Raw genomic sequence first — 24,756 nt, forward strand, 5'->3', positions numbered from 1 at the left:
CTCATGACGCAGAAGGGCTTCCCAACCCGGCTATCAGTTTTTGACCAATGAATACAAGTCCCCCATCTGGGCACCTCACGTCACACCTTGTCGTCTCATGTTCCCTCTAGGGAAGCCGCTGGATTTAGTTCTGGTCAGTGAGAAAAGGAGGGAAGGGAAGGAAAATAGATGAATGAGAGCCTTGTTATTGAAATCTAATGCAACAAAGAGACTTTGTGCAACTGTGTTTGCAGGCTTGGATAAAATCTTTGGGTCTACCATTACCCTGCTGAAGCTCAAACTTGTAGTAATGATTATAAAACAGTCACAAAATCATACAGTTGCAGTTCACCATTGTAGCCCATGGTGGGAGTATTGAACCAAAAGAAAGTGATCAATAACATGAGGTCACTCCTTGTTTAATCTGTTTACTACCTTGACAGGATATTATAGGCAAACAAAAGAGGCACTGTTAAGATACACTGATATAGCCACGCTGAGGCTTTTGTATGGACCTGAGAATTGCTGGCGGCCTACATCACATGGGAAGTCTCATTAAATTTGTTTGGATAGCCATCACTTGTAGATAAATTGTGAAGCATAAGAATATTACTTTGACCCATGTATGCACAAACATACACACACAAGCAGGCTATGACTAAATTTATATAGGAAGTAATCAATGTTACTATGCAAACTATGCAGATGATGTTTTATATACAATCCTAATTGAAACAAAGTTGGGATGATGTTTAAAATGTTAACAAAAAAGAAAAAAGAAAACAATATTAGTTCATCTTGAGTTTGATGGTGCAGCATCCACCCTGCTTTTAACAACTGTCTATAAACATCTGGGAACATATAAAAGACTCGTTGTTGGATCTTTGGGAGAAGAATATCATCCCATTCTTTCCTGATTAATGTGTCTCTCTTGTTTGTCTGACACTTGAATTGTCCATGATTTTAGTTTAACAGTCCAGGGTTTTCTGTGTCATAATTTGCATATCAAATGTTTTTTACTGGATAAAGGTGTGGGCTGCTGGCAGGTCAGTCCAGCACCTAAATGTGCAAGACCTTCCCCGAAAGAAAAAAAAATACTGTTTGAAAAGGAGCACATGTTGCTCTAAAGCCTGTTCATAAATCTCTCAGCATTAATGAGGTCTATCCATATGGTTTCTTAGTCATTAGTGCACCTCTGTATCACAAGTGATGCTTTGATAACAAGCCTAATAATCTCTCTCTTCTTTTGCCTTGAAGATGCAACAGTTTTCTGCTTTGCATCAGTCTATTAAAGATGGGCATTGGCAATGGAAAGAGAGCAGTTTCTGGAAATAGGTTGACATACTGCTTCTTTTGCATATGATGAAGCTTCAACCAATGTTAGTGAATGGCATGGAAAACAGCCAAGCCTACAAGATTTGAGTCTACAAGATGTAGTGCTAACAGAGGGCTAAAAGCTGGCAGACTTTCTGTCATGTCCCTTTCTCACTAGGATGTCACATATTACGAACTGCAGATGATGGAATATTCAAATTATTTGCTCAGTTTTATGTTGAGAAACATTATTTTGAATTTCTCCTAAATTTGTAGACAGAGTTCTTAAGAGATTGCCTAACCTCTGCTCATGTTTACTTCTGTGACTCTGCTTCTCTAAGGTGCTCTTTTAAAACCTGGCATGTTTTGACCTGTTGCCTATTGACTTAATTAGCTACAACATGTCTAGTACTTCACAGAGGAAGTTAGTGCCTAAATGAGAAATATATGTTATAAGACAAAGGAACAGGTTTAACAAGAGGAAACAGGAAGTAACAGAGAACACAAACATAACATAAATGGTAAATGGTCTGTATTTATATAGCTCTGTTGCTGTATCTGGAATGATATCCAAAGCGCTTTACATTATACATCACATTCACACACATACTCACACACTGATGGTGGAAGTTGCCATGCAAGGTGCTAACCATGATCCATCAGGAGCAATTTGGGTTCAGTATCTTGCTCAGGGACACCTCAACACGAGCTCGACAACCCTCAGGCTACAAGATGACCACTCTATCTGCAGCCATGCAGCCCGGTGGACAAGACAAGACAAAATCTAAATGAAGACTGAAATCAAAACACATGGACCACGATATATCCCAACGTTTTAGAGACATGTAGCTGCTGTCAAATTCAAGATGAGAAAACATTTTTCATGAAATGGTATAATGTCTCAGTTTAAAGATTTGACATGTTTTCTATGGTGTACTGTAAATAAAACGTTTATTAAATATACATCTCATTGCATTCTCTTTATCAACATTTTACTACATTTTTGGAACTGGGTTTATATGACAAATCAATATCCATTAGAATACAGTATTTGTTTTTCCAGAGATGCATATATCTATACACCCAAACAATTTGAAAAGGAAATATGTATAAAAGTATTGAGACAAATCACACAGGGATATATTGCTCCCACCACCATGAGCCTGCATGTCAGCCAGAGTATTTATCAACATCATTTGAGCCACATAGGATAACTGGAATTTTATTGAGTGTTTCATAAAGACATGGCTTTAACATGATCGTGTTTATCAGTTGTGTATTGTCAGTGATTAATGAATAACTCCGGAACCAAGGAAAGAGGGTGTGGACATATCCTTATAGAGTAATAAAGTGACGTTTACCAGCACACTTATAGTTCAGCCAGTGCTTCATGAAGTGACACTGAATGCTTATTTTTTGACTAATTGCATATTCAACTTTAGATCGGACCATTTTAAAAAGAACATCATGGTAAGTCTGAGTATCATACTTAATTTGGATGCAGAGCTAGATTTTTTTCAAGGTAAATGTATAAATAAAAACATAAAAACTTTGCCGTCTTTTAGCACAGGACAACTTGACAGGTACAGAATTTGCCGTCATGAATGCCCTCCGGTCTCTTCAGATCATCACTTTATGTGTATTGATGTCAGTGTGTCCCCTGGTTTCAGGTAAGATTAAGTTATTTTAAAGAGCTTGACAGTGTCTAAAATAGGGTCTACTACATATCCATAGAGCAATGATTGCAGACATTTATGGTGGGAACTTCTCAATTTTCTTTTATGTTTGTTGTTTTTGTTTGTTTGTTTTACTTCCTCTTGTACAACAGATGTTAATAACTGGATGACGTTGTGAGCAATAGAACTTTGATGGCTTATGTGGCTGACAAACTGTAGTTATAGTTTTAATCTCATTTATCTTTTCAGTTACTACCAGTACGAGTCTGTGGGGTAAGAAGCTGCATTTTAATGGCCTTCCCGGTTTGTGGCAGCTACAGTCATGGTCTGTGATACCACCGCTGAAGGAGCTGAGTGTGTGCATGCTTTTACGCCGTACTGTTTCAACAGATTGGACGGGTTTTGTCTACAAATCTCCAAAAGACAGGCACATACAGCTCGGACTTGAGGGCACAGCTACACATCTAAAAGTATGGCTGTTTGGAAAAAATAGGCACTTGCCAAAGATGCTGAAACCAAATGAATGGTATTCCATTTGTATCACCTGGTCTGGCCGAGCGCAGAGGCTGAGGGTATACATAAATGGAGCAATTCTGTATGAGGAACCCCTGGATCCCATACCCCAGATACTGGACCCAAATGGCACTCTCACTCTGGGGGTATCTCATTTTGTTGACACAAATGGTGAAGTGCGGCCAGAGAGTGGGACTAACCTGCTTGGTGAGGTTGGGCTTTTCATGATATGGAGCAAAGAATTTAGGTCTGAGGAGTTGAGGAGAATGAACTGTGTAGATGGGGATATACTGAGCTGGGATCTACGGCACTGGAAGTATGACTACCCTCCTGAACCCGATTACAGCCTGCACTGTGGTAAATATAAAATGGATTCTTTAGGTTGTATTTCTTAGAAATCCTGTTTACTTCCTGGGTTTCCTCACCTATGTACATAACACTAAAACCTGCTGAAGGTTAAGAGAGGCATGAGTGGACAGAAAATACTTTGCAATACACCCTGATATCAATTTTCAGTTTCAAGAATGTTACAGGCTTTACATCTCAGCTGGAAAATTTAAGCCATTCTTATCTTTTGCCTACTTTTCAGCATGTTCACATTATAAAATCAAAGCATGGACGTTCATAGCTAAATCTACAAACCCTGGAGACAACTCTTTGTCATTTCATGAACTCACAAGAATTTGGGTAAAAATTTATTCTAAATACAATGAAATCAAACTTGCTTTTTAAAGTGACTGAAAGTTTTTTTTCATCTTGTTTTCTTCAGCTTGAAAGCATTTTTCCTGTCAACATTTCTGTCCAGGAGATTTTTGTGTCACCCGCCAGGTAAAACAGCTTTTCTTTTCTTGTTTTGTAAAACATAAATCTCAGCTGGCAGATAAGATCATTAAAGTATTTTAGCATCATAAAAGTGGCAAATCGCATGATTAAATGCAAACGTACACAAATGATCTTTACAAGTTTTATGAGGTCTGTTTTACTGACATTGCTTTTATAGTTGGTCTGGTTGTTTGTAATTTTACTGCTTTTTTAACTTCCTAACGGTGTTCCTATCTAAAGTATTGTGTTTTAACCCTATAATACAAAATACAGCTAAGTAAAGCACAAAAGCCTCAAATAAGTGCAGTAATAATAAATGTGTGTTGTAGTGCTTCCTTTCCATAAGCCAGGAAGTAAATGATAGCAAAGATTGCTGCCTCACCACAGCAACACGTGAAAGGAGTCCTGTCTATAATTTCTGTTATCTGTGTTCTCATACAGCCAAAGCTGCCGTGTGGTTAATAATTCTGCTGCTCTGTATGCTCAACAACCTCAGGTACACAGAGTTTGATTTTCTTCTAAGTGTTGCAACAGTAACTTTAAAGAAAAGGCTGATTAAAGAACAAATGAAAGGCTAAACAATTCCATTTTATGCAAGCGGTGATATCAGCTTAGATGCGAACAGGGCATGAATGATACCAAATTGACTCAACTCTGAGTGACTACATTCATAAAACTTGTGCAACCTTTAAATAAAGACATAAAAAGATCTGTGTGTTTGTAGGAATGGGGAAAATTGCCAAATGTCATCGGTGAAAAAGAGTAAGAAAGCAATTATGTTTTATATGAAGGCTCATTGGATCAAACCAAATGAAGCTGCAACTAGTTCACATACATGTGTTTTTGTGCTTTTTCTCCAGCTTCTGCTGTGAGGTTTATGTCAACGTGGAGCCTGCTAGTTATGTAGAAGTGATTCAGGAACATATAACTGAGTTACTGAGTAAGCCCTTTACTAACAACGTCTTCACTCTGATGGCTGAGCCTAACAGCATCTTCGTACTTCCTGTGGGTGAGTGTGTTTTACAGTGTAATTCAGTGACCAATCATAGCAACTATGATTGTTTTTTTGTATTTTAATGGCAAAAAGTGGACCTTAAATCTGACTGAAAACGATCACTTCAGAAATGATTTAATTTTTGTTTTATGTTCTTTATGATTGTTTATTGGCTGCATGAAATAGATGGTGAGTAAATACACAAACTGAAATGGGGGAAATGCAGTGAATATCTTAATTCATCTCTTAAAACTTTCTGAAAAATTTTATGTATCATGACAAAATATTGTATATAAGATGCTTATTGACGATGCTGGTGTTTATTTTCCTCTCTTTCAGAAATACTGCCTTTGGTGACAAAACCTCCACCATCTGTCAGCAGTGCTTTACCTAAGACAGGTGAGTGTGCCAATAAAAATAAACCAATGAGTTATAAAACATTTAAACTAATATATATATATATATATATATATATATATATATATATATATATATATATATATATGGAGGCAGAGTCTGCCTGATGTTCTGTGTAATTATATGTGAAAGCAGTGTTGTAAATTATATCATTTCATTTACAGAAAGTGCAACTCTGAGCAAGCCAGTTCAACCCAGCAGCATGTCAACAACCGAAGAACCTTTAGATCTCAATGAAACTGCTGGTCAGTGCTCTACACAACTCACACGAATTATCTGTTCTGATGTTATTGTCATCCAAAGGACATTATCTTTGCAAGATAATATAAAAATATGTATATATATAAAATTTCTGTTTTCATTAATTTCTATTAGTGATAGTGATAATATCTTCAGTCATTGCCCAAATTTAATTCTGGGGAAACGTTTGCTCATATTCCTTTGGGTCATTTAATACATGCGTGTACAGTATGTTTAAACATGTTATCCTACTGTTGCTATGCAGATGATGTTCAGCTTTATGTTTCTATGTTTCACACATATTTTTCTTTCTGAGCTGCTTAAATTCTATAAAATATTTGGGTGTCTGAAGAGTTTCCCTCAGCTAAACACTGATAATACTTCAATGCTTGTTTCAACTGCACTTGGTTTGGGCCCAAATGTGATGGTGAGTTTTTTGATGATAGTGCTAAGCTTTTGGCATTCTTTAGCACTGAAATTAAAGCAGGTAAACATGTGGTTAATATTTCAGTGAACACTCAAGACTTATTTGTTTTAAAGGGCTTTTGTTTAATCCTTATGCCCTCCTCAAATTTAGTACGCTCTGCTGACTTCATGGCCAAAAATGTTCATGTCCAAAAACTGCTGTAAAATCGTCATATACCAATATTTTTACTGCTTGTCTCATCAATTATTTAAACAACGTCAAACCTGTTTAAAACCAACAAACATTAGATCATTTTTAGGATTTTAACCCTTTAAATGCTAGCTTGAATATTTGAATTGTAGGAAATTACAAACTAGAAGCACTCAGAAAGCGCAGACCTCTGCCAAGCCCTTATACTTTTTATTTATTTATTTATTCATTTATTTCTTTATTTTTGACAATGATTCTGGGCATTATTTTTGAGATAGAAGCTCTAATGGCAAAGTTATCCATAGTAAAAAAAAAAGAATCAATTCTTCCAGGCGGTGATCATGATCACCCCTAAAATCTAATCCCTTGTTTCTTATTCCATTTCTGAAATTTCCTGAGTTATGTTGCTAACAGACAGACAGACAAGCCAATGCTGACAAATACTGAATAATTTTCCATGTAATAAATATCAGAGGGGTGGGTCTATGTTAGTGATTATACTCTATACTACATGTTCAACTTTTTAAATTCCAGTTTCATTATTTGAATCATTAATTATTCACCTCATCTCTGTACTGTATAATGTATAATGCATCACTTTTGTGTTGTTTCTTTTCTCTTTGCAGTTGAATCAGATATGTTCTTTAGAGTTAATGCTACCCTAAATATGACAAGCAGTGTGGCAAAACCAAAGGATGTCATTAAGAAATGGGTAAGTAGCTATCACAAGTAAGCTGCAAATAAATGTATGTAAAAATTGTAAACTTTGTTTTGTTTTGTTTTTTGTTTTTTCTTTTCTTTTTGAAAAAAGATCAAATCACTGCTTGAAGTAAATACAGCCATGACAGTGCTGAACCTTGTTGCAACAGAGATTTCCAACAGGTCAGTGTTCCTGTATGAACTTACTTCTGCATAGTCATCATCTTAGTGTTACTATTTGTTGTATAACAGGTGTGTTTTGTTCAACTGTTAAATATAGGAACATGAAGAAAAACACTGAATTAATAGTGAGTATGTAAATTTTATTAGTGGCAAATTAAATCAGCATTTTTGTGTAAATGAAGTTTACGTCAAGGAAATTATAAAAAAGCACTGAGGAGGATGATATATTTATTGCATTTGTGTATTTAAATCTCTTTAATTTTCTGTTTTCAGACTTCTTACAGCCAAGAGAAACAGTAGGTGTTTGGAAAACAAAAAAAAGTGTTTAAACAATCTCGTTCTTTGTTTCCATGTCATCTATTTTGTCTATTCATAATCTGACTTGTGTTTTTAAAATATGAGGCTTTAAGAAACTTATGCAGGAATCTATGCACTGTATCTTGAGTTAATTTGCACTGAATCTATTTTATGAACAGATATTTCTGCAGCTTTCATGTTCAGAACAGCAGAAGGGACAATGCAACTGAAATCATACTTTTAATTCACGAAGCTTTAAAATCAAAGTATGATAATGGGACCTTTATCATTCAAACTGGAGATGTGGTAGTTCGCCTAATAGGTAAACTTTGTTCCTAATGTAAATAGAAAAGAAATACACACTAATTGGCAACATGCAACAAGCTTTTCTTTCTTTTTTTATTTTTATTTTTCCAGAGCCTCAAAACTGCCCAGAAGACACCATGTCAACTATCTATGGGCTTTATAGATGGGCGGAAACAGCTCCACAAGAAACTCAAATAATGTTGTGCGAAAAGCCTGCATCAGAGAGAGCATCCAGATTTTGGTAAGACATGACCAGTTCTCTCCAAAAGAAAAACAGTTTCAGTGTCTAGCCACAGTAAATGACATTTTCTTTGCTGAATTTCAAATACATTCATCAATCACCTTCCTTGTTAAAAAAAAAAAAAAAATGAAATATGGAATTTTTTTTGTATTTTTGTCTTTTTTCTTGTGCCAGTCATCTGTCAATGTATATCCATAGAGCTAGCTCAGCAAAATTAAAACAAAAAAGCATAAACTAAAACTAAAGAAAATTATTACCTTTGACCAGTCAAGCATTTAAACCCATAAATGGTTAGATTACTGTGCATTAATCAGTTTTATGGCCTCTCATAAACACTGGGTTGACATAATCATTAACACTGAATTGTTTATATATGTATATATATATAATGTTAATAATGTTATTTATGTTGGAAATTAGCAAAAGTAAAACAAACTAAGGACAAACACAGAGAAACTGTTTATTTGTCATTTATTCTCTGCTATTTTCAGCAAGTTAAATATTGAAAATGACCAAACCAGCTGGGCTGATCCTGATATGACAAACTGCGACATAACTTTATCAATAACAGACCTCAGCAATGTCACAGTCACCGCTGGTAAGAGGACTGATCATACACAGTTGTGTTGATTTCCACTGCTTCAAATTAACACAGCATGCCAGTCTTTTACACTTGTGTTTATGAATTCTAGATAATGCGGCTGAGGTTGTGGACATGATTCAGGACCTTATAGATGTTCAGCTGAATAACAGTTCCCACCTCTCTTCCTCGGAGCTTGGAGTTATTGTGACGAAGCTCCATGAGGTGGTTGATGTAAGCATCATTGAGCCTGATGTTGGAGTTCACATTGTCAATATTGTTGCCGATATCCTGGTTTCTGAAACTGATGTCACCCCAGTGTCTAACAAGTAAGAACATGGAGATGAGAGACTGTGTGTTTTGGACTCTATGGACTCTATGTGGGATGTTATTTCTCTAATTGTTAATCAATCTCTTTTTCGTCTTTTACTAAAGTCTCCTCGATCTGACGGATAGGATGGGAAACAATATGGAGTTCCAAAGTGAATATGCAAGTCTAACAGCTCCTGCACTGGCTCTTTCCATGGTTAATGTGGATCCAGGTGATTTCAATGGCCTCACCTTTGGTGTGTCTCTGTCATCTACAGTGAACCCCGAGGTAAAATGTTATATGTCCTACACTGTGTAATAAAGACAGCAATGAATTTATGAGCCTTTTCTGTGAACTGCAGAAGTGAGATAATGTACAGTAACAGTCAAAAATGTGAACACACCTACTTTAACCCATTCAGACAATAATGGAACATATGTAAGCTTTAACCTTTTAAACTTTCCAAAAGACATGGTTATTTTTTCTAAAAATTGAGAAAAAATTACAACAAAGTCAGTAATTTACAATGAAAAGCTGGAGATTTTCTTCAATATTTCCCTTATCTTCAAAAGCTGCAGAGTAAAAGGTTTCAGTGGGCAAGTTTAAGAATTCCAGAAAACCTTTTGGAAGCTTTTAAAAGCCTAAGGTCCGAATGGCTTAAAATTAATAGCATTGCTGAGTCCAAACTTTTGAAAAGAACATTAAAGGAAATACCTCAGTCATGTTTATTTAAGTCACTCTATCAATTTAGTTCCACTTCAATGCTTCAGGACAATTTCAGGTGCATCAATGTCCTGCACCAGAAAATGAAGGAAACAGTGTTAATAAGCAGATGTCATGGTCTCACGCAGTTAAATTTGACAAGAGCTGCTCATTTGGAAAACTGTTTACAGATTGAGGAGAAAAACTCAGTTGAGATGGTTTAAATTTGTAACACCAAGATCCAGTGTTGATTTTCCTTTCTTAGGTCTTTGTCAACCAAAGTTTTGTGAGTAACCCACTACCCAAGACAAGTGCAACTATCGCTTTGCCCTCGGTACTCAACAACTTTTTCCCATCTGGAGGGAGAAACACAACCCGAGTTCAGTTTCAGTTTTATGGAACGCTTGACCTTTTCCAGGTACTTTCTTTGAGCCACTCTGTAATAAACATTTGTCAAATTTTCTATTTTATGTACCTGCAGTACATCTTGCCTGTGTGGTAAATTTGAAGGGATATTGGATGTGAGACATTTGATAGGATTCTTCGATAAAGACTGAAACCAGAGTGAGCAGCTGGTCTGGCTCTGCATATCTAAATATAAGAAAATTTATCTGGGAGCACCTCTAAAGCTCAATAACTGTAATTAAATAAAGAAAAATAAATTACATTTGGCTCATCATAAAAATTACATAAAAAAAATTTGAAAAAATAAAGAAGCGTTGGAACAATTTGTGGATTTTCTAGGGGTGTTTTATTTTGGCTGGGTGCACTTACTTCCTGCAGTTGCCAGGCAACGTTTTTACACATCACTTTATTACAGGTCTATTAAACAAGAGATGTGGAGTCAGCCTCGTTTCCTGATTTCATTCTTTTGGAAAACTAAGCTGAAGCTTTATATTTACCACTTAGTAATGAGGATACTGTCAGCATATTTCCAAAAATGTTACATTATTCATGAAAAAAAAAAGTATTTTTTGATAAAACTTATTATCTCATATGTCATCATCATCTCAGGATCCCTTCATAACCGATACAACAAAGAGCAATTGGACAGTAAACTCCTATATAGTATCTGCCAGCATCAACAACACTCATATTATTAACCTGCAAGATCGAGTGGTGGTGACTCTCACACATACAAATCCCAAACAGGTGAGAAATCAAAGCATTCATTTGATGAGTAGCAACATATCTTTTATGTTCCTCTGCATTAACACCACTCATATTTATAGCCTGAAGACAGGGTACAATGCATGTTTTGGGATTTCCAGAAGAACAGTGAGTAGATCCTTATTTCCTATCTTCTGTGTTGGATTCGTGTAATATAGTGTAACTGGTACTTCTTAGGAACCAGGTTCCTACAGGTGAGTGTCCGTTGATGAGATAGTTTAATTACATGTTACATGTGTGTCTGTGTGCGTCAGGTGGCCTGGGTGGTTGGAACAGCAGTGGCTGTGAAACCCAGAGTATTTCATCTTATCAGACCAGCTGTCTATGTGATCACCTCACTCATTTTGCTGTTCTCCTGGTGAGTCACTGATCATTTAAACAAGGCCTCAGACAACAACACACTGTGCTCAATCTGCTCAGTTACTGACTTCTCACCCACCCTTCTGCCAACAATAGCAGATGCTAATTTTACAGCTCCCTGTGTGTGTTTATTTCATTATATAAAATAAGCTCTAACATCTTGAATTGCTGCTTGTCATATGTTATGGTTTATACTACTAAAAGAGGGTGCTGATGTCTGTATTGTTTTTCAGGATGTATCCAGAAGCCCCATCAGTGAAAGTGACAGCCAGATTCTGACAGTGATCTCATTTGTTGGTTGTGGTATATCCTCCATCTTTCTGGGGATCACTCTACTCACTTATCTCTTTTTTGAGTAAGTCACTTACAGATCCTGATATACTGCATTACTACATGTATGATTTCACTGTGTCACTGCAATGAGCAGCTATGGGAATAAGGATGCTGGAGGAAAACGTTACATAAGTGAAGGTGCATCTTGTCTTACGAGTATTTACTCAGACAAGAAACCATGAACAGATTCTTCTGGTTTCTTAAGGTAATGTTGAATTGGAATTGCGTTAAGTACTTCAGAGAAGGCAGTGTCTTACTTAAGCTAGACAGTAATCAGAGCACACTCAGTTTGAAGAATCAAGGAGGGGTCATAATGAAGGAGCTAAGTTAAGAGCTGTTCAAAACAAAAGGCCACAAAAGAGCCAATTTCCACTATAGGAAACTCAAACCTCATATGTTACCTCATAAGTTATGAAAATACATATGCACCATTTTAAACTGTTACTTTTGTAGAAGACAGTTATTGCATGCATGGATGCTGATCAAACTGCACAACTGAGTCCATCAAGTGTTGCCTTGGACTTCTTGGATAGCAATTATTTTGCAAAAATTTGTATTTTTCCAGGTTTGAATATAACATTTGTTCAAAATTCTGAAATGTCTGCGGTTTGAGTTGGCGTAGAAAATTTTAAACCTGAAATTCAGATTAAGTACAATAAATAATGAGTTAAAGTGGACACATTTTAAAAGATATATGCAGCAAGCTGTTTGCAGATTTAACAAGTGTGACATAGAGGAACAACTCGACAACTATATATATATAAATATATATATATATATATATATATATATATATATATATATATATATATATATATATATATATATATATATATATATATATAAACATATATATATTTATTTATTTATTTATTTAAAAAAAAATTTCTTTCTTTTTTTTTGCTTAAGTTTTGGTTGTGTTTATTGCCCTTTTATTGTGTTCATATATATATATATATATATATATATTATATATCTTCAACTCAATCCCCAGATGTCAGTAAGTACAAAAGCACTGCTCCTTCCGTGTTGAGCAGGTTATTCCTGAAACTGCAATTAGTACTGCCACCAAACAAACTCGAGGTTTGCCTTATCAGTTAAGTAATGATCTCCTCACTGGAGCACAGAGTTCAGTTCTCCATATCTTAAGGACACAGTTCAAAGTTCATAAGCAACAAAAAAATGATTTTCTTTTTGATTGATACAACAATAGTACATTGTTATAACTGAGTGGATGTTTTTAGATGGAATTCTGGCACTTCTAAAGAGCTCTGTCCTACAGTCAATTCCTATCATTTAATTGTCTCATATTAGGAAGCTGCGTCAGGACTATCCATCTAAGATACTTGTCAACTTGTCAGTTGCACTGCTGGGGTTGAACATGCTCTTCCTTCTTGACTCCTGGCTCGCATCCTTTTCCAACTATGGCCTGTGCATCACTACTGCGGCAACCCTACATTATTTCCTATTGGCCACCTTCACCTGGATGGGGCTGGAGGCTGTGCACATGTACTTCGCACTGGTTAAAGTGTTCAATACCTATATACCTTCTTACATCCTCAAGTTCTGTGTCATAGGATGGGGTAAGACAAAACTTCTTTTATTTCCATTTCAAAAGCAAACTTGCATTGTTAGGGGACATTAATGAGCTCAGTAATAGATTTGGATTGGCTGAGGTTGGACATCTCTGGGTTTAGTTACACTTGATTGGCTGTATTTTAACAGAAAGAAACCTCTGGTAACCAGTCATAAATGGCTTCTGCTGACAACCACCTGCCTCAACTGCCTTGATATTTTTGATCTGTAATTGAATACAACTTCCCACATTTCTAATGTCCTATAATGTATTCTGGAAATTCATGTAATTGTATTTCATAGAAGTTGTAGAATCACAGAAATGTATCAGAGGAGCCCCATTTATACAAAAGTAAGCATATTTGGATGTTTTGTGCCCTCACAGGTCTTCCTTTGATAATAGTCGGCCTGGTGCTGGCCATAGATAAAGACGCTTATGGAAACCTGATTATTGAAGAGGCTGTGGTGGAGGATATTTCCACTGACCCATTGTAAGTACAGCAGCATCTGAGTACTTTTAGCAAAAAACGTGCTAATAGTGGTGATTGGAAAGGATGTGGGTAAAATAAAGCAAAGCTTGAAGTAAGAAATGAATTTGCTATAATTTATCATAAATGATTGGATGATTTTTTCTCTCTCTACCCTTACAGTTGCTGGTTGCAAAATGACGTGTTCTTCTATGTGACCGTGGTGGCATTTGTTCTTCTGATTCTATTGAGCAACATCTCTGTGTTCATCGTGGTTCTTATCCAGATCAAACAAATGAAGCTTAATAAACCTACGGCAAACAGTCACAGCTCCATGCAGGACTTGAGAGCAGTTGCCAGTCTCACTGTCCTGTTAGGCCTGACCTGGTTAATGGGCTTTTTTTCATTTGGGCCTGGCAGAGTGGTGATAATGTACCTGTTTTCAATCTGCAATACATTGCAAGGTAAATATGCGATGTAGTTAACTATAAAATAGAAGATCACGTTAATTAAATTTGAAATTCTGTGTTCATGTGTGTTTTTAGTTTTCTTAGGTTTCTAAAATTATTTCTGCAAATGTGTTTGTTCAGCTCATAAAGAAGCAAAAATGATAAGGACAATTAACACAAATTTTAAATAATAGTCATAATTTTGATAATCACACTGATTCGGGAGTGAATTGTGTGTGCTTTGCTTTCATCCCAGGGTTTTTTGTATTCCTGTTCCACTGTCTGCTGAAGGAAAATGTGAGGAAGCAGTGGAGGATCCACTTGTGTTGTGGACGTTTCAGACTCAGTGACACCTCAGGTACTGTGTAAGATGCTGCTTGTTTCCTTGCTTCTGCATGTGTGTGTTTTCTGTGTGAATGAACCATTATTTTCTCTTTCTTGCCCCTCTATTCAGACTGGAGCCGCTCTGTGACAGTGGGTGGACACAGCAAAAAAGACAATCTTTTTAACTCGGATTCATTTGCTTCTAACAACACTTCCTCGCTCAGATCCTTGACTCCTCCCCAGAATTAGTACCACCACTAGAGGGCAGCTGCTAGCTGTAATGTGCATCTCTGTGTTCATAAGATCAGAACAAACACTGTTGGCAGTCGTTGCTGTAAAGGTCACCAAGAAATTAAATAAAGTACATGACATATAGATTCTACCCCAACACACTCCTGCACCTTTCACTAAACTCCATACTGACAATCTGTTTTGTTCAAAGTAAAGAAATATTCTTTGAAAGGCTCATGTTAGATAAGCAGCTCAAATGAGAAGTTTAAAAGCATAAAAACTTCTTTTCGTCTTAGACGTTTCCATCAATGCTTTCACTGATGTGTTGCTTGTGTCTGTACAACACAAGTATACAATGCTGCATCTATCAGATCATGTTTCACATTAAAGACGTTGTACAGTCTACCTTCAGAGCTAGAAATCTTTACCATTCATGATTAATTAGGTTTTAATTTAATAATGAAATATTTCTATCAGTTTTGCTGAGACATTTGCTGTGATTTTACATCAAGAGCCCTACATTTGTTTATTTGCTATTTGATCTGGAGATGAAGAGAGACTCTTGGCATGTCTATACATTAATTTAGTCTGTGACTGAATATTTTAACCCCCTAAAATCCAGATTTTTGGGATGAATGTAAACTAATGTAAACAGTTCATTTCATTTACCGTTTATCCAGTATGAGCAAGCAGCTGGAAAATTGTCACTGTGTGTTTTTATTGAACAATACGAATCACTTCTTTTAACTTTGATTTCCTTTTGTTATCATTGTTCAAGTTTAATAAACAAAATTTAATTAAAGACACTTAAGAACATTTTTGTGAAAAATAAATATGATCTATTTTTAAAAGTAAACTATATTTTAAAGCAGAGGGTGTAGAAACAAACTGAGTCTAATGCTGAATTACTGCAGTTGGTTCAAAGAGCCACAAATCAGCCTCAGGCCCTTTGGGTTCATGAACTGTTCAGATAAGCAGATGAATATAAATGTGTTTTTTTATATTGTGTTGATTATTAACGAAATTATCATAATGTTAATACTGTGGACTTTTATTAATATAATGAGCTTTTGCTGTAAAAGCAGCTGTAAAACTGTGTGGCTTCTAGACCGTTTAAAATGTTTTCAAGAGTTGTTACTTAGAATCTGGAGGAACTCGCTGGTTGACATTCTGTTCATAGCCGTCACCCTCCCAAGCCGACACTCACCGCGAGCTTGAAGGCGCAAGCAAAAGCACCTGTTGTTGGTTCTTCGAATCTAATCAATGACTAGTATTTAAACTAAAGGCAAGTGACTTTTTTTCCAACAAGTTTGTCTGCTGCTGCATTTTTCTTCGATAGTGGTCAACGCAAGGTTGTACTGCCTGGTAACCTTTGGTCACTCATCAGGCCAGGTAAGAAAAGCGAGTTACTTCAAAGTAGGTTATGTAAATCAGTAACAGGCTGAAAGAGGTTTGTATATGGGCTCTTCACACAGGTGAAGTGTGTTTCCAGACTATATCATGTATTACTATTACTAAAGAAAGACTGACTAAAAGTAATTTGCATTTATTTTACACCTAAACATTAAAACTAAAGCTGTTACATTATGGTTTATGTTGTATTTTGTGTAACTCTTGTAACAGTCAACACCTAATGTATTTGCTACATAAACTAGTGCTAAATTGTAATTCATATTTAAATGCATTTAGAAGATGCTAGCAATGAGAATTTTATGTAGAATGTGTTAACTTTTTTTCAGTGGCAGCTGAGCCATGGAGGAAAAAATGGACAGTCCAATAGCTGTGAAGGTGGAGGGGCCTTCTCACAGTGTCATCCTGACTTACTTCCAGGGGGACATTAACAGCATGGTGGATGCCCACTTCTCACGTGCTCTAAGCAAAGTGTACAAGGCCAAGGAACCAGCTGGAAAAACAAAGAAAATCCAAAAAACTATTAAAATTGGTAAGTACACAAAATCTACCTTTCTCTTCTTTTCTTTTTTCTTTTTACTTGATAATAAACATGATAGTCTATTGTAGTTTATCCTTAATGGTTCCTTTCTTTGTCCCATGCAGAGGAGACAAGCACGCCTCAGGATGGTGCAGCTGCCTCTTTTTCTGTACCGCAGGTCCCCCCTGTAGCAGAACGGATTCTGAACCTCAGCTCTGTAGATGACACTCCTGGATCATGGCAGACTTTCAGGACTGGAGAGGCTTCAGGGCTGCCGAGCATCATGTGCTCCTTGTCCTCTGGGGAGCTGAGTCTTACTGGACAGCAATATGCCACATCCCTACTCAATCTACTACATAGTGATCGCGCTGACATGGGGCCAAGTATGGTTTCCAGTTCCAAGGCAGAACCAATACCCAGCTGGACAGTGTCTCAGAGGTTCAGAGAGTCTGTGGACCCTCCTATAAGCTTTGAAGCTGGTAATTATGCCGCTGCATTGCAGCCTGTTTACAAAAACCTCTAACTAGTGTAATGAATTTAACTGCACATCAGATTTAATGAACACTTTTTGATGACAAAATTCTGAGGAGTTCAAAAGACCCATCTTAATGGGTTGCTATAAAAGCATTTATAATTTGTTTTCTTTATAATTTGTTCATCTTTTTGAGTTTCCATGAAAACCTTTTGAATGCCTGAGGACAGTATTATGATTTAAATAGACAAGATAGTTATATGTTATGTTTTCAGGGAAATAGCTGATCAACAAATGATCCTAGCTTCTGGGAATTTCTGTATTTCTTTGCAGGTTTGTTTTTAAAATCATGTGTTAGATTTTTCCTTTTTGGTTTATTAGTAATAGTTAAGATTTTTTTTTTTCTTGTTTTGTCGTAATAGATATTAATTATCGCTTGATTGTATTTGGTTATGTGCACTTATGTTTGACATTTATTTCTTCTCCTCAGGACGACATGTGGACAAGAAGGACTTGTACTGGTACTGAGGAGAAACCAGCTAGGGTAGCATGGACACTGGGCACCTCCAAATGCCCTGTCTGTCTTTCTGTTCTCTCCATTAGAAGATTTCTTTCTCATCAGAATGGTCTCTGAGTGTCTTCTTGAAACACAAGTCAAAGCAAGAGCAGTGTTTCCATTCCCTGCCCCAGTCTCTCCACACCACAGCTAGGTGACCTCAGTGCCTCAGCATGCATACAAGTGGAACAACTTCTCTAAAAGGGACAAACCAGTTCTTCAACTCTGTCATTCCTCTTGTAAAGCTCAGAGCAGTTTTTCGGTTGTTGCTGCCTTTATGAGGAAGTTGGAAGGGCAACTTTCTTTGTGGATTTGCATCTGTCTGTAGAGCAGTGTTAAGTCTGATCATTGTGAGCCTCTTGTGCTGTGAATGTTAATATAATCCACCAACAACTGACCTGGATGGGTTTTAGTTTCTCTGAGGATGCATGTTGTTAATGACCTGGTATAGACAAGTGTTCAGTGATAATACACAAATAAATATGCAAGCAGACGGATAAAAATATCAAGCATCAGAAGAGTCTGGATCCAAAACTGCTGGTTTTTGAGGCTGAATGCATAAATTCTGCAGCATCCTCCCTGTTTAAAAACATACTAGCTGAATAGCTAAGTTGAGTAGAATAGCGTCTATGTTTATAAATAGTTGTGCTTATGTATTACAGTTCATGTACCATTATACACATAACATGATAAACAGTTAAATATCAGTTATAATCTGTAAGATAATTTAGCCACTAAAAGAAATGACCATGAATACTTCTATATTTTGTCACTAATACTTGCATTTTTTTACTTAAGTAACTTGAAGGTGTGAATACATGATTTTAAACTGTAGCAGTGTATTTGTGCATGTATTGCCTCACTAACTTCACGACTTCTTCAGCTGAGTCATTTGCTATTAACTATTAACTTATAGAACCCCAAGTAAATTAATTACACATTAGACTTATAAATAAAAATGTGAACTTAACAGTTATATAATCTCATGGGTTCTATAGTAATAGTTACTGCACATGTGTTCTTCTTTTAATTAGCAGACCTCTTGAACAACAAATTATAATTAAAAATGTTTTGTGATTTCAAAATGTTGATCAATGTCACTGTTTTGTGCATATTGTTTTTGCATTTCTTTCAATGTATATCAATATAATTTCTTAGATTAAAGTGTTATTTTTCTCATCCACCCACACCTTCGTGGCCTTAATTTGCGATACATATTCTAAATGAGATGCAGTTAATGTTAATCTGTTTTTATTGTGCAGGCTGATTAAGAAATGCTGCTGTACTAAATTAAAAGAGGAAACGCATTTATTAAAATTAGAGAAAAATTCAATATTTTTTAATGGACTATCCCTGACATGTTCAGGCATAAAATATCGAGCTGAGAAGAGCTTAAGATTTATCTCTAGATAAATAGTTTGAACATATGCGTGAGCATATATCGTTTAAAATGCTTAACTTTAGTCACCTGTTTGACCTACTAATATTTGTACAGTGGCTGCACACATAAACTGAATTTTAGCAAGAAAAGTCTATGATCTTATCTTGCTGTGCTAGTCAGTGTTTTTACCAAGTCAAATTATTTACTGTTAACTTTAAAAACTTTAAAATTGGCAATCCCAAGAGTCGCTGATGTTATACACAAAATACATAAATTGGCCTGATCTGAACATGCAAATGAAAGAAAACAACAGAATGCTGGAAGTGAGACGTGACCTGATCTTTCTATGAGATGTTATGGATCCACCAGTCAAACTATTATTCAGTCTGAAAGAGGACATGACAATCCATCCAGCAGACCTTTACACAGCATACACTGATGCATCATAGCAGGAAACACACATGCTGTTAGTTGATGGCTGCTTCTACATGGAGGAAGGCCTTGCTACTGTGCTCGCTGATTCATTTTCAAGATTTACTGGAACACAGAAAGAACATAGATCTCATTTATATCATTACCGCTCTGGTTTTCATTGTGTGATAAGTTTGTTTTGTTTGTTAGTTTTGTTGGCTTTTTGTTGTTTTTGTTTATTTTAAAGAGAAAGTATAGTTAAGGTTGTCTCCATTTCCTTTAGAGTGTTAGACCAGCCAACAGCTATTGCTATTCCTGGACCCCTGTAGGTTTGTGAAATGTGGATGTGAGATGTGTGATCAACTGTTATATTACTGTTTTATTTTCATATTTAGCATAAGCCTTTTGCTTTTACCATTTTAACAATATGATAAAAATTTGTTTCTCCGAGGACTACACATGAAGACATTATCAGTAAAATGCAACACATGATAACTGAGAGAGTCTGAGAGTCTTAGTATTAACTCACCAGTTGTTTTGGGTTTTTTTTCTCTCTCTCTCCCTCATAGTCATGACATTACTCACATATCCCTGACAGCACCATTCATGGTCACAGATGGAGGACTATCTCTCTCTACATGTTGAGGGTGGATTAATGATGGCACTGTGTTAATATTAGTTTCTTCTCCATCTGGTGCTTTATTACCTATGGGTGGGTTGCAAAATGGGCCTCTTGGGCACTGTTTCCAGGGACTCATGGGCACCAAGCCAGTTGTGGGTTTTGTCGGATAAGAAGCTGGTATTGGAGCCCAGGAATACAGCCTGCCCATAACCAGCTCTAGGTAATGACCAACACCTATATTTAAAATTGGACAATACTAGAGCAGCAAATAATTGTAAAAACACAACATACTGGGTTGATAAATATGCACAAGAACTTATTATGCCTACACATTTAAGAAACTTTATACATTACATGTAGCAACACACTTTCAGTCACTTGTTCCACAATGTAATTTAAGATGGAGGTTTGCTGCTCTTTCTTAATCACACCTTACAGGCTGTCGACTAAACTACCTTAGAAATTTTCCACATAAAAAGCTAAATGAGTGGTTGATTCGCTCAGCTTACTCAGTAAGACTTTGTCTAAACCTTTGTCATCCAGGTTGATAGTCAGCATGAGGGGAAAAGTACCTTAAATTGTGGGTTGTGATGGCTTATCTAATTCCCAGACCCAACCCCTGGTAGTCTTTGCTGCATGTTTTGCTTGCTTCATTTTTACCAAGCTGTGACAGATATCTGCATGTAAACCTTTCTTGCATGATCTCATCAAGGTTTCAGCGTATAGTTCCAGTTAACTGTCTCATTCAGTCATTTGCCAAACTGTTTGTCAACAGTCTGTCACAACTTACCTGTCCAAGTTATTCATATCTTACACTGTCAGTATCCCTGATTAGTGTCCAGAATCAACTACTTCTACCTAACATGACAACAAGGAGCTTTAACACTCTGTGTCTGTTTGTGTTTTGTGGTTGTTTATCCTACAGGTTGGTGACTAAATTTAACTGTACACAAACTTATGGGGACTATCTGTGAATGTAAAGACAGCAATTTTGTCCCCATGAGTACAAAGTGATATTTTAGGGATAAAAACTGGTTTTAGGATTGGGGTTATAATATAGGGAATGATTAGGGTTAGACATTCAGTTGTAATAGCTAAGGTTAAAGTAAGGTAAGGGGCTAGAGAATCCATTGTATATATATATATATATATATATATATATATATATATGTATATTTATTTATTTATTTATTTATTTAAATTTTTTTTTCTTTCTTTTTTTTTGCTTAAGTTTTGGTTGTGTTTATTGCTTTGATAATTAACAAAAAATAATTACATTTTTATTGGTTCATACTATGATTTTTCTTTCATACTAGACTTATTTTTATTTAGATGCAAACCAGGACCTTTAAGTAGAGGACTTAAACAGAAGAGTTTGCTTTTTAAAATTATAATAACACAAGGCAGGTTTATTTGTATTGCACATTTCATGTACAAGATGAAATGGACAAGTTCAAAGTTTACATAAAACATTAAAAACATAATAGTAGGGTGAACTTTTTATACTTCTTTTAATTTAATATGTGATTCTCCTTTTTGTATGTATGTATGGCATTTAGATATAAGGCAGTTAATATAATTTAAATGTCAACTGTATCTACGTTTTTGTAATTGTATTGTAATTCCAAATAATTCAACAAAAGCTTTTAAAAGCTTCTGTTAGAGGCATTTAAAGGCCTCTGTTAAGATAATATTAATGCGAACCAACTGACAACATCTGCTTATAGAACTCCTTAAGAGTTTCAGTAATGTTGTTATTCACATGGTAATTTGTTATTTGGCATCACTGGAAACTTCCAGATGGTATTTAATATACTTTTGTCATTTAAATGCTATAATTAACAAGCATAATTAACAAGACTTAGTCACATGTGAGAACTCATCACACCAATGCCATTCACCTTAGAAACTTCACAATCACTTTCTTTGCATGCGTTTCATTAGTATTTGGCTGAAAATGTCAGTTAGTTGCAGTCTTTCTCTTCAGTTCTTATTCTGTCCTTTAGTGTTGGCAAATATCTTTCATTTATTTGCTCTTCATGACCACATTGGCAAAAGATAGACAGAAGACTGGCATCAAATATAGAGAGGAGACAGTGTCTCTACAGGAGGAAGATGTGGAGACAGCAGCTATACGGACTAGAAATCATAATCTTTCTTACTGTTTCCTAGACATAATCAGCCAGATCTAAGGCACATATTTGAGAGAGAGGAGTATGGGAAAGGAGAAGCAGTGGGTCTGAGGTGATTACTGCCCATTCAGTGTTCAACAATCTGGTCATGTTACCGGAACAAGATGAGGCAGCATCGTGTCTTCATAGCTGCTGCATGTGGGTTCCAACAGGCAGACCACATTAAGATTTACAGAAATCTTCCTGTTATAGCAGCGTTAAAGAGCAACATCATCTCAGTCTTTCAAGTCTGATTGTTAACTCACATGTGTTCTTAAACTTCTTTTGAGGGGGCTTTGTTTCAGTTTTGAGGAAAAATAAAAAATAATAAGAAAAGAGAATCCTCCCCAAAAAGGACTAAAGTGTCTTTTGGCAAAGGATTATAATAGTATTATTGGTGCACATTTCAGACCAGATGACTTTCAAAGAAAGATGTTGAAAATATATGCTCAGCCGCCACTTAATTAGGTGTAAACGCCAGTTAACACAAATAGCTAATTGGCTAATCACATAAAAACAACTCAATGCATTTAAGCATGTAGTCCTGATCAAGATGACTCACTGAAGTTCAACCTGGGCATGAGAATGAGAATGAAAAGGGATTTAATTGATTTTCAACATGACATGGTGTTTGGTGCCAAATCAAGCACTATTTCTAGGGTTTACAAATGGTCTGAAAATACCAAATTTATGGTTGTCTGCAGCTAAAATGCCTTGTTGATGTCAAAGGTTGGAGTAGAATAGACAGACTGGTTGGAGATGGAAGAAAAGCAATGGTAACTCAAATAACCACTGGTTACACCCAAGGTAAGCAAAATATAATCTCTGAGCATACAACACATTAAACCTTGAAGCAGAGGGGTTACAGCAGCAGAATATGATGCTGGATAAATCTCCTGTTGGTTAAGAAATTAAAATTGAAGCTATAATTCACACAGACTCACCAAAATAGACTATAAGGGATTGGAAAATGTTTGATCTGATCTCAATTTCAGCTGTGACAGTCAGAATTTGGCAACGACAAGAAAGCGTGAATCCATCATGTCTTGTATTTAGCTGTTTAGACTTCTGGTGATTTCATGGTTTGGGAGATATTTTCTTGGCACACTTTGGACCCCTTAGTACCAACAGAGCATTGTCTAAACACCACTGTCTACCTGAGTATTGCTGGTGACCGTATCTATCCCTTTATGACCAGTGAATAATTTTCTGATGGCTACTTCCAGCAACATAATGCACCATGTCACTCAGCTCAAATCATCTCAAACTGGTTTCTTGAGCATGACAATGAGTTCACTGTAAATGGCCCCCACAGTCACCAGATCTCAAAGACACCTTCAGAATGTGGTGAGTTGGGATATTCACGTCACTGATGTGCCGCTACAAATCTGCATCAAGAGTGGGATGCTTTCATGTCAATATCTTGATAGCAAGGTGTAGCCAATAAAAGTGCCAAGCAGTAAGACTTGGTAAGCCTTGTTAGGCTCAAGTTAAGTTTCTAAGTGAGTTTAAGGATCACAGCTAAACATGATGCTTTAGAGCTGTGGTCATTTACAGTTAGCATCATCTGTACAGTTGTTAGCTGCTGCTTTAGCATGCAAGAAAGGTGCTCTGGCATCTTGGACTGTTTAACAAGGATGTCCTAACTTGCTACTTTTAACATTTATGTAAGTCTACACAATACAGAAGTGCAACCTGTGGCTATGGTGCCTCAAGTGGCTCTCTGGACCTTCCACAATGGCTCTCAATACACAGCTAAAATGCTAAATAATTAACTAATGTTTTTAAATATAGATATAATAACAAACACAGGTTTCTAGCATATTTTATTTATTTAATATAATAATAGCATTTAATTTCCACAACATAATGACACTAAAAGTAACAGTAATATTTTTAAACTATTTTTCTTGTCATAGGTTGGAAACTATGAGCTTTTTTAAACATCATTTTCCATAACATCCCACAAAAGTAAATTTGTCTATCCTCTTTTTGCAAAAGTTGTATGCATTTTCTTTTTTAAAAAACCTAAATAAAAATGTTGTTCTTCAAAAATTACAACAAATTTCCAATAGTAGATATTTATCAAAAAGTTGTCTATTTAAAAGATCTAACATTTGTGGCTCTAAATGAGTTTTATTTAGATGGACTGAGGGGAAAATGGCTCTTTGGACTGTAAAGGTTGCAGACCCCTGGTATAAAGGGATGTGCAGGAAAGAACATGCTGAATTGCTATGAAGCTTTCTTACAGATGACTTTCTTTGTGCTCAACTGAACCTGCTTCATGCAGCAGCAGTCAGGCATGGTAAACAGCCATGAATAGGAATGCAGACCTTAGCAAAATCATGGAACAAAGTTTGTATTCCTGGAGTGAAGCACTCAAAGTAATTTCCTCATTTGTTACAGTAAAATTAG

The 24,756-nt window shown here is 36.1% G+C and overlaps 3 protein-coding genes across 3 annotated transcripts in view; 2 read left to right on the forward strand and 1 right to left on the reverse strand.

The window, feature by feature from the left end:
- Positions 1 to 40: 40 nt before the first annotated feature.
- arhgef6 (Rac/Cdc42 guanine nucleotide exchange factor (GEF) 6) overlaps positions 41 to 24,756 on the reverse strand; it is a 66,259-nt gene continuing 41,543 nt past the window's right edge. Inside the window, exon 22 of the mRNA XM_041990072.1 lies at positions 41 to 130. Coding sequence (XP_041846006.1) covers positions 125 to 130 — 6 coding nt within the window. The 3' untranslated portion in view covers positions 41 to 124. The remainder of the gene's footprint in view (positions 131 to 24,756) is intronic.
- Positions 3,476 to 15,530, forward strand: adgrg4a (adhesion G protein-coupled receptor G4a). Its single transcript, XM_041990034.1, has 27 exons — positions 3,476 to 3,839; positions 4,072 to 4,169; positions 4,252 to 4,310; positions 4,746 to 4,800; positions 5,029 to 5,066; positions 5,165 to 5,313; positions 5,638 to 5,697; positions 5,880 to 5,960; positions 7,198 to 7,283; positions 7,383 to 7,453; positions 7,551 to 7,578; positions 7,727 to 7,749; positions 7,930 to 8,072; positions 8,168 to 8,297; positions 8,789 to 8,895; positions 8,990 to 9,206; positions 9,313 to 9,475; positions 10,155 to 10,307; positions 10,904 to 11,041; positions 11,122 to 11,167; positions 11,314 to 11,417; positions 11,653 to 11,774; positions 13,067 to 13,335; positions 13,713 to 13,818; positions 13,978 to 14,258; positions 14,500 to 14,601; positions 14,698 to 15,530. The coding sequence occupies exons 1-27, from the start codon at positions 3,476 to 3,478 to the stop codon at positions 14,814 to 14,816; spliced, it is 3,312 nt and encodes a 1,103-aa protein (XP_041845968.1). The 3' UTR covers positions 14,817 to 15,530.
- Positions 15,992 to 18,939, forward strand: vgll1 (vestigial like family member 1). The gene is made up of 4 exons (XM_041990086.1): positions 15,992 to 16,190; positions 16,538 to 16,740; positions 16,854 to 17,207; positions 17,691 to 18,939. Exons 2-4 carry the CDS (start codon positions 16,551 to 16,553, stop codon positions 17,726 to 17,728), a joined length of 582 nt encoding a protein of 193 aa, XP_041846020.1. The 5' UTR covers positions 15,992 to 16,190; positions 16,538 to 16,550; the 3' UTR covers positions 17,729 to 18,939.

This window comes from Melanotaenia boesemani, chromosome 7, assembly GCF_017639745.1.
Source record: "Melanotaenia boesemani isolate fMelBoe1 chromosome 7, fMelBoe1.pri, whole genome shotgun sequence".
In the NCBI taxonomy this organism is placed as follows: Eukaryota; Metazoa; Chordata; class Actinopteri; order Atheriniformes; family Melanotaeniidae; genus Melanotaenia; species Melanotaenia boesemani.